Here is a 10,977-nt window from a genome sequence, read left to right on the forward strand (position 1 = left end):
TGTTTATTTATTTTTGAGAGAGAGAGAGAGAGAGAGAGAGAGAGACTCTAGATACAGCGTGAGTGGGGGAGGGGAGAAGAGAGAGGGAGATGCAGAATTTGAAGCAGGCTCCAGGCTCTGAGCTGTCAACACAGAGCCCGATGTGGGGCTCGAACCCACAAACCATGAGATCATGACCTGAGCTGAAGTCTGGCACTTAACCGACTGAGCCACCCAGGCATCCCTGGAGTTTTTCTGGACAATGGAGAACAACAGAGTTGCAAGAAGGCCACAATTTTGTGGAGAGTGCATTTTGGTAGTTAATTTGGAGTTAACCATGGTTTTTGAGATGGACTCTGTTTCTGGTTTCATTAGCGTGCTGTTTGCTTTTGAGAAATATGTTCCTGTTAACAACCACAATGTAAAGTTAGGCACATTGTTTTCTTTTAGGAAGGTATAAAGTTCTTGGTATAGCTATAATACCTTCCTTTCAAAGTTTCGCCCAATAAACAACAACCTCACTTTTGCTTGAATATCAGTAACCGATGGGCAATCTATCTCTTTTCCAAGTAGTTCTAATTATTAGAACTTTCTCCTTCACTAAGTAAAAATCTGCTTCTCTAATTTTCCCACCATTCCAATTCTGCCCTGTGAAACCACCTGGGTCACATCTCTGCTTCATAAGAGTGTTTCCAGTATTCGAATTTAATATTCAGATCTCCTTTAATTCCTCCTTTATTATGGCTAAAAATTACTAATTTCTTCAACTGTTTCTCAAGTGGCATTTTTTCTAGAAGCCTCACAATCTGGTCACCCTTCTATCACTATTCTATAATCCATTAATGTCTCTCAAAGCATAGTATCCATTTGTTTAGTACAGGACTCCAAATCTGCCTAGAGCAGAATCTAGAGGAATTAGTACCTCATATAATGTGTACCCAAGACTTTCTATTAATACGATCTAAAATTACATAAGAGATTTTAGTAATTTCACCATACCACTAGCTCATATTTAGTTAATTACAACCCTCAAAGTTCCCATCCCCCACCATGAACTATTTTAAGTTGCATCTCCTACGTTCTGTACATATTAAGTAGAGTTTGCAGAACCTACAATAAGGACTTTACATTTATAATTTTATAGGACACTGCTCTTCCTTCTCCTCTAAAAACCCCTAGCACTGAAGCTGAGGCCACTATGACCTTTCCTAAAGATATCAGCACTGAGTTCACCGTCCTTCTCCAATCTCTGCCATGGTTCCTTGTGATTTCAGTAATCATATAGATGACTATTTCACTCCTGCCCTTGCCGTTCTTCTGGACCCCACTCCTCCAATGACCTTGTCTTCCACTCCCGCTCAGTCTCCTACTCCCCTCAATAACTGTGCCCCCTCCTTAATCTGTCTCCAACCCCACTCTGGAAGCACCACCTCTTATCCTTTCAGCTACCTCACTCGGGAAACCCTGGCCCATCTGTTCTTCTGTCCTGCCAGCACATGCAACCCATTTATATCATCTTCTCACTGTGCGTCATCCCCCTCTTGTCTTCCTTCCTTTCTCCCCGGATTCCATAACCCATCAGTATCCTCACTGCCTTATACACAGCTCACCTCCTCCATGGACCCTCTCTTTTTCTCAAAATCAAAACCAGTTCAACCATCCACCTAATCCAAACCAATGCCCAGACAGCTGGACATGGCTGAAAAAAAAAAAAAAGATAACATGTATGATAACTAGTCTCACATCAAGCTCATGACCACAAATTCCAAGTGAGCCTGAGGGCTTCTCAGAATTCCCAGCTTCCGCTAGTCCTTTCACTCTGCTATTTTACACCATTTCATACTTTCTCCCCTCCCCTCAAACTTCCAGCTCCACTCCTGCCTTCATGTGCTCTTGACCTTGCTTCCTATTTTATCGAAAATAGAAGCAGTTGGAAGAGAACCCCAACCTGTTCTCAGACCCATCCCTGTACCTGTGCCCCCCTCCTCTGTCTTTCCTCCAGTTATATCCACAAACTGTCCTAAAGTCCATCTAACATCAACCCTCCACTGTGCGTTGGATCCATTTCCCCTCACCTACTCAGTTGCAAGAAATGCACTCTCTCTCCTACTTTATCCATCTTTCCATCCCTACTGAATTATTTGTATCACTTTATTTTTTAATGTTTATTTATATATTTATATTTGAGAGAAAGAGAGTGAGAGCAAGAGCGAAGGAGGGGCAGAGAGAGAGGGAGACAGAGAATCCCAAGTAGGCTCCATGCTGCCAGCACAGAGCCCGACACAGGGCTCAAACTCATGAACTGTGGGATCATAACCTGAGCCAAAATCATGGCTCAATAGACTGAGCCACCTAGGTGTCTCACGTATTACTTTACTAATATGCTTTAAAGTCTCCCATAGTAAGAAAATAAATAAAACCTTCCCTTCTCTTGACCTCAATCCCATAGATTGACACAAAGATACATAGGTTTTGTTTTCCCACAGCTGTGTGGTCTGAGCAAATCATGCTCATGTTTATTGATCCTGTGTTGACCTTGGAAAACTAATTCATGCCCTTGTGCCCATGTGGGTAGATGATCATAACCTCTTCTAGACAAGCTTCCAGCAATGACTTGGGAATAAGGAAAATGAGAAATGACACCAAAGGAATTGTTTCATTAAACTAAATATTAATGTGACACAGAAAGATGTACATATTCTAGGAAACCACGATACTTAGAAAAGTAGGCATTCAATGAATGTTTACTAAATTGGATTGAACCGCAATGGTTTCTCACTTTGTAGATAATAAAACTTTTTGTGATCTGTATCCTACTCAGGATACAGTATAAGGAGCAAGATAATACACAACTCGCCTGCAGAATCAGAAGTAGATGGAACACTAGAATCAGAATAAGAAGTAGATGAACACTAGAAAAAAGATGGCAAGAAGGCCTATGGAAGATTTGAGGGGCAATGACCAGGATGGGTTTCCAGAACAGTGAGCTCATGAAGAGGAAGTTATGCTGGAAGCCTTGATAAAATTTATCATAATATTCTTTTTTTTAACATTTATTTATTTTTGAGAGACAGAGAGAAACAGAGCACAAGCGGGGGAGGGCAGAGTGAGGGAGACACAGAATCCAAAACAGGCTTCAGGCTCTGAGCTGTCAGCACAGAGCCCGACACAGGGCCAAACCCACGAACTGTGAGATCATGACCTGAGCCAAAGTCTGACACTTAACCCACTGAGCCACCCAGGCACCCTGCCTTGATAAAATTTATAATCAATGTATTTTTAGGGTATGTAAGTGTTTCTAAATTTTAATGTAACCTGATTTGAATTCCCTATATGAAAGGACATATACATACTTTCTAGCAGAAATATTGATTATAACCAGAGACTATGTCCAGAGAAATAAATTACATTAGAAACTCTTATTTGAACCAGAATGCTAATAAAAACTAAAAAATAAATTCTTTTATTCTTCTTACATGTTCTGTAAAATATTGTAAAAGCATGTGCAGTGTTTCTTCTCATTTCAACAGAACTGTAGCTTTCTCAAAAGATGAAAGAAAACAGAAAACTGAAATTTACACCTTCTGAAGGGGATTACTGGGAATGACTCCAAATAAAAAAATGTACACACATCTATCAAACACACCCACAGGTTAAGACAGTCAATCCAGCCTCCATGTGAATTTTAGAAGATGATCAGTAATGTATATGGTAATTTACTATATTAAACAGAACACAGGATATATAAAAACTCTGAAGTTATTTAAATCATGATAGACAATTTATAGTTTTTCCCATAGAGTATCACATTGAGCATTTGAAAAATGTAAATTTATGAGCACTGTGATCCAAGTAAAGTAAAAATCTTTCTCTCTTCTCTCCCTCTCCAATCATCTAGTAATTTAAGTCAAATTATCTATAAGTCAATATTACAGAAGGAAATCATATTTATTTATCTGGACCATTCTCCATTCTGTTCTTCATTTTGCCTTGCATGCATGAAGCGGTCAATGAGTTAATTTCCAAAGCAACCATGAGTTAACTTCTTACCACTGCATTTTGCTCAAGTGTTCTATTTTAAATTCTTCCTTTAAACAAAGGGCCATTCTTCTATCCTTGTGTTATTGTATGCTCCCTTTGAATGGTTTCCAGGAATAAAATAACTGATCATGAAAAAACAAAACAGTTGCTCTTACCATCCTTTGTATAAAGTTATTAGATGATGGCACTGATTCATGATTTAACAACTCTAACATGTTGTAGCCTACACATGGTGTATTAAATGTTCCCTTGGCAACAGACATCATTTTGCATGCCCATTATCAATTTTAGACATGAAAAATTGTAGCTTTAAGAGTTACTTTTTTTAAGAACATGTCCAATCCACAAAAGGGACGGAAGCAATGAGAATACTAGAAACTACAGTGCAGTTTTAGTGATGTTTAAACACATTCATTGCAGGACATTACTAAGAAATATTTTTGGAAATGTTTCTTTAGGAACTTTAATTACCATCAATGTATAAAAATAAATAACAGAATTTCTGTCCAGATGGCATGATTAGTCGTGTTTTTCAGAAAAAAAAAAGCTTTTAAAATATCAGTATCTGTCTTACACTTTATAATTCTATCTGTAAAAGAAACAAAATCTGTTTACAGTGCCTCATGCTCAAAGTCTAAGTTACTTCTTAGTTTGAGTCCCAAAGAGCACCATTCTTTCAAAAAAGTAAATCAGTGTAATAGGCTTCTTCTAGATTTTGTCTCTGATAAAGTTAAAGATGTACTTACTGACTTTGCTTATAGGTTAAAACTGTCATAATAACAGACAAGGAAGCTGGCCCAGATTTTGTTTGGATTTTTCAAGACCTAGTTGTTTATTTAGATATCATTTCTAGCATCTAGGTCTCTTACAGTAGTCTCTCCAGTATAGGAAATATGAAACATAAAGATTTAAAACATTAAACAATCAACAACTATATGAGACAGTCCTTCAAGCAGTGATAATAAACTAAAAATTTTCTATGTAAATACGCAATGTACTCCTTTTCCCTCCCTCCCTTCATTCTCCTCCCATCCAAACTTAGAATCATCATGTTCTATTTTATTAGTGTATTTATAGTCTAGGATAGGAAACCCCCAACACATTCAACAAAGCAAAATATTTCTCTAAATTTCTATAATAATAATGTTAAAAATTACAATTGCCTGCTTTGTGACAGGAGTTCTCCTAAGCATATATATAGCAACTCATTCTAGTGTATAGTAAGTTACTGAACACGGGGCACTTAGCTTCCTTTCCCCGGTTTCCCTAACCTTGGTGACACTAATGGGAGGTGGGCAATATTTAAAAAGAAATAATTAACTTTGATGACAGTGGATAAAGGTTCTGAACTATGAGTTACAAAGAATGATAATGGTAAACCAACAAAAAAAAAAGGTGCCTCCCTTTGTCTATTATCTTTTTCTACCTTCCTTTGCAATTGTAAAGAGTTTTGTTTTCTTTTCATTCAGATGAAGAAGTTGAGAGAGGCAAGGCAGTCTTTCCTAGTCTTAAATCTTTCCCACCCCCACAGCCTGAGTTAACAATCAATATAGGACAAATGGAGTTTTATTTTCTTCCTTTTCTTTTTTTTTTTTTTTTCTGATTATGGTCCCCATTTTTTCTCTTTCCATCCGAATGTTTATGTTTTAGTTAACGCATTCCCCAAACCTCCTTTCCTCAGCTCAAATCTCTATACTAACTAGATCAGAGTTAAGACTACCTAATGCACTCCACATGACCCTTAAGAGAGCTGCTGGTTTCAGAAAGGGGTTCCCCTAAATCGGCTGCCAAAAGCACGCAGGCCAATTCCACCCCCTTTCCTTCCTCCGGAAGCACCCATCACCCCAGATCCTCGAGGGCTACGTGTCCAAATCTACACAACTCCCATTCCACTACAACAAAGCTTTTTCAGAAAACAACACAACACGGCCCCTCTCGAACCTCCTGCCTGGAAACACAGGGCTGCCCAGGCCGGCAGCCCTTACTCAAATCTCGCCTCCCGCATCCTTTGGCCGGGATGCTCCAAGGCCCTGGTCCCAGCTGGGCACCCAAGCGCTCCGGTTCTCGAAAGGGGGAGTCAGGCTGAGGGGGGCCGAGCCCAGGTCAATTTCCAAATGCCCGGGCCGTCCATACTGCCTGTAAACTGTACCTCGTCCACTCACCACCACCACTCAAGCCCTCTCACACCGCAGCCAGGCCGGCCGCTCTTAGGGGTTCCAAGTTTCAATAATGCTTCCTGCAAGATGGGGGCATCTGGGCAGTTAGGAAGGAAAGGTTGTGGGCGGGGGCAGCCACAACTCCCAACCCTCTAGCAACGCTGCCCCTCCAGAAAGAGACACACACACCTTGGGGTTTCTGTTTTCTGTGGCGAGGAGGAGGAGGTGGAGGCCGGGAGAGGGGACTGGGAGGGAGTAGGGTGTGGCGATGTGTGGAGGGAAGGGGTAAGGAAGACTTAAGCCACATCCCTGCCCGGGACCGAGCCCGGTGTAGCGGCAGCCGGCCTGCCCGTCGCTTTGTTGTCAGCGTCCCCGGGAGCCCGCGCGCACGCGGAGCGCAAACACGCCCCAGAAAATCATCGCAACTGGCCGGGCGGGCCCTCCGGCCCCCAACCCCTTGGCGGAAGGAAGAAACTTGTACGCGGGCGCGCCGGCAGCCAGGATGCTGCCGTTTGCCCCTGAGGACAATTTTTAAAGCCCACATAACAATGATAACGACATAAAAAGAATTAATAGTATTTTGACTTCTTCGGAGCATTTGGAAGAAAAAAAAATCCTGTTTTCTACAGTCCGCCAATATTCAGTCGCCCGTGGCGACGAAGCAGGGCTGAGGTTGGTGCTCCAGGTAGAGAGCGCGAGCGAGGTGCAGAGCCGAGCTGCGGAGCAAGGGACCGGCTGGGGGACCCGGGTCCCCGACGCCATTTGCGGGGCAGCGGCGCCCGTCGCCCGCCTTACCTGTGGATGCAGTTTCCATGGCAACGGGCGGCGGCCGGGCGGGGCCCGAGTCCAGTTCCCGCGGCGCCGCGTCCCCGGCCCCAGCGCCCAACCCCCGGCCGGGCTCCCCCGCCTGCGGCGCCGGCCTGGCCCCTGTCGGCGTCACGGCTTCGTTCTCCCCCTCCCCCCGGTCCCCGAACCACTGGGACCCGGAGCCTGCCAGCGGCAGCAGCTCGTCTTGGGGATCGGGCGGCGCGGCCATGGCTGGCGGTGCCCCCGGCGCGGCGACGGCGGTGTGGCGGGGCCGAGGTGCGGTGCCTGGGGCGGCCGGGCGCTCCCTGCTGCTGCCCCCGCCTGGACTCCGGGCTCGGGGAGGCTGCGGTGTCAGCGCCGCCGCCGCCGCCGCTGCTGCTGCAACTCCGGCGGAGCCGCTGGCTGCCGCTCTCCCCGCTTCAGCTCCTCCTCCTCCCCCTCCTCTTCCTCCCGGCCCCGCCGCGGCCGCTGCTTGCGCTCCTCCTCCTACTCCAGCCGCCGCCGCCGCCGCCGCCTCGCTACTCCCAAGCCTGTTATTACGCAGGTGGAAATGGCCTGCCTCGTCCTGGGCTCCTTCGGCCCACGCCAGCCCCCGGCCTGCTAGTGGCAGGCCCAGATTAGGGAATGTGCCAAATCCACTCGAGTCTTCCTTGAATCCAAGGAGAAGATGAGCAGGTAGAAGCAGTCCCCAGCTGAAGCGTGACTGATTAGGCAAGCTGCCCTCCCAACTCCTAAAGTTAAGCCGGGACTGGCGTCTTGGGACCTGAGGCAAAGAAGGGAAGCTTAGAGACCTCAAGGCCACGGTTCTGAGGGTGACCAGTCTCAGCGGTGGAGGGGATGTGGGGCTGCGCGGGGAGGGGTGAAGATGGGTGTTGGCAGAGGGAGGCAACTGCAACCCCGAAGTTAAATACTGCGTTCTTAAAAACTGTTGTTTCCAGAACGGGGCTGAACACAGCGGAGTACAGGAAAGAACTATGAGGAGAGTCCCAGAAAAAAAGCTTACCAGACCTCATCCATACCAGCAACGAAAGCAAATAGGATGTCACTAGGCAGGACAAAAAGCAGCTACGCTTCCTTTCAGAAACACTGAGCCAAAGCCATACTGATTATCAGCTGTCTGCGCAGTCTATTTCATTTGAGAACGTGGACATCTCAGGAACCTTGCTTCTTTTTATTTTCTTTTACAGCTGTCTCTGACAAGGTGGGACGATACATGAGAAAAACCAAAACTCAGAGGAGTTGGCTTATTATGTGTCATTCCCATATTTTGACCCATCTTTTCAAACAAAACTTGTGCGCTATTGGTTCATAAATGGTCTATAAAATGATGAAGCTGGAAAAAAAATAAGGTTCAAGCCAACACACAGGGTAGAGGAATAGGCTTATCCACTGCTTTTTCTCTAAAAATGGTAGGGCTAGAACTACTTGAGGCTTTGTGGGACTGCTAAGCCACCATAGGCCTGTCAAGGGTCTCCACTTGTTGATTTTTATATTCAAAGGCTATTCAGATGCTCTTCAAAAATGCTGAAAATTAAAAGCCTGGATTCTGTCCAACTCTTTGTTCTTCTAGTACACTATTGTTCAAAAGATGTTCAGTGACAACAAATTAGAGAAAATGTATTCACTCAGTAGACCATAGATATGGCCTACTAGTGCCAGATGTCCCTGGGGATATGATGATCACAAAAATTTTACATTACTGTTATCTGCAAAAATTATGAAGGACATGTTCATAATCTTGATTATGGTGATAGCTTCATAGGTGTATACGTGTCATAACTCATCAAATTGTTTACTATAAATATGTGCAATTTAATGGATATCTATTTTACCTCAATAAAGCTATAAAAAATCACCCCCTCCAACAACAACAACCAAAAAATTCTTGGTTATCATGAATCATCGTGGTTTTTGAAATCTTTCCATGGGTAAAACAAGCCTGTTTAAGAAATCTTTAAGACAAAAAGCTATTCCACTGCGGTCTTTCTGTGTAGCTTAATCCTGTTGTGTAATCAGGGGGCACTTGTGAGATTTTTTTCAAACCTATTGTTTACAACCCTTAAAGCCATCAGAGATACCAGAAGGGAATTTCCCAGTTTTATTATAACATGCCAAGAACACAGAAAGCTCTAACTCTATAACATTAAGTGGTTACCAATGGGTACTGAATATTTGAGAATTGTTCTGGTAGGGCAGTTTCATACAGAATTACACAGAATATGTTATTTTCTTTCCCTGAGAAACACTCATGAAAGTCATCATTAAAAAACTGCAATAGCAACACAAGCCTCTTAGCTTCCTTGTGCCTAAATAAATAATTTGGGAATATGATTCTAATTATTTTCCATATTTCATCAGATGATGATCAGTACTCTAATTGAGAATGTGAGGAGAAAATAGCCAGTTAAGTATATTTAGATTTTACTTGTTAGAGGAAATTGAAAATTTCCATTGTGACTGAAAATTTCCATTTTCATTTCCAATTTGATGGAAATTTTATTTTAATAAATAATTCTATTTTGCTTGCTGAAAAGAGGTTCATTCGCTGTTTCTGTTTTAGCAATTTTCACAACTATCTTTATGTTTTAGGTTCTTCCTCTGGATATACACAAATCATCGTCTATTTGGGTGAAGAAATCTTCAAGTTTGTGTTTTTAGGGTTTTTTTTAAGTTTATTTTTGAGCGAGAGAGAGAGAGAGAGAGAGAGAGAGAGAATGAGCAGGGGAGGGGCAGAGAGAGAGGGAGAGAGAGAATCCCAAGCAGGCTCCACACTGTCAGCACAGAGCCCGATGTGGGGCTCAAACTCACAAACCATGAGATCATGACCTGAGCCAAACCAAGAGTAGGACACTTAACTGACTGAGCCACCCAGGTGCCCCTCAGGTTTGTGCTTTGGTGTGAATTTACCAATGTTTATCAATGTTATATTTGCACCCTTGCAGACTGACAAAGCTTGACTACTTTGAAGATTTATGGGCATGATACAGTCGACTGTGGAATTGCAGGGCTTGCATAGTTGCTCTAAGTTATGAATTGCTCTAACATGCTTTTGATACAAAAAAAAAAATAAGGTTGGCACTTTTAAAGAATTCTGGGCAAGAAGAGTCGAGACAAAAGAACTGTCAGGTTTTGTCTCCTGCTGTTGTTTTCTGGAAAAGAAGTTTTGTTCATTATTTCAAAAGAAGGAATCTAGTGAAGAGCATTTATTTAACACTAGCTTCTTAACTTAGACCAACTCTTATATCATGGGGAAAGGGAGCATGGAGTATGCAAAAAGAGCACTACAAGTAACAAACTTTAACCAATATGAAACCCTTTCCAGCTTCAATATTAAAGTTACATAAGAGTTCTGTGCCTCAGTTTCCTTAACTGTAACCTAGATATTTTAATAGTATCTTCTGCACTGGGTTTGGGAGGGGGGCGCACCAAATGGGTACTACATAAGTAGTTATATTATTAAGGTATAATAGCACATGCCAAATTACTTCCAGAGAATGGCTTATAATGGTATTTATATTTGCCTGGGTATTTATATTTGCAAAGATGAAAGAGTCAAAGCCAAAGAATCAAAGAGTTCATTTCAAACAAATTTAAAGGCATTTAAATCAAATTAGATGAGAAATGTTCCCTGATATTGAGTGACCATTGGTCTGTTTCTACTTGTAAGTCCTATAATTCTGAAAGGCAAACCTTACATAAAAATAAATATATTTCAATGCTTCTGTTCTTATTATTTTAGAGAGAGAGAGAGAGAGAGAGAGATCATGAGGGAGAGGGGCAGAGGGAGAGAGAGAGAGAGAGAGAGAGAGAGAGAGAGAGAGAGAGAGAGAGAATCTTAAGGAGACGCCACACTCAGCATGGAGCCTGATGCACGGCTTGGTCCCACAATCCTGGGATCATGACCCGAGCTGGAATCAAGAGCCAGATCCTCAGCCAACTGAGTCACCCAGGTGTCCCCTTCAAAGATTCTTTCAAGTAGTTGGGTAACACACAC

The 10,977-nt window shown here is 43.0% G+C and overlaps 1 protein-coding gene across 1 annotated transcript in view; it reads right to left on the reverse strand.

Annotated features, from left to right (window-relative positions):
• Positions 1-7,220, reverse strand: part of RTN1 (reticulon 1) — a 226,112-nt gene extending 218,892 nt beyond the window's left edge. The window contains exon 1 of the mRNA XM_042989811.1: positions 6,972-7,220. Coding sequence (XP_042845745.1) covers positions 6,972-7,212 — 241 coding nt within the window. The 5' untranslated portion in view covers positions 7,213-7,220. The remainder of the gene's footprint in view (positions 1-6,971) is intronic.
• Between the last annotated feature and the right edge of the window lie 3,757 nt (positions 7,221-10,977).

Source organism: Panthera tigris, chromosome B3 (genome assembly GCF_018350195.1).
Source record: "Panthera tigris isolate Pti1 chromosome B3, P.tigris_Pti1_mat1.1, whole genome shotgun sequence".
In the NCBI taxonomy this organism is placed as follows: Eukaryota; Metazoa; Chordata; class Mammalia; order Carnivora; family Felidae; genus Panthera; species Panthera tigris.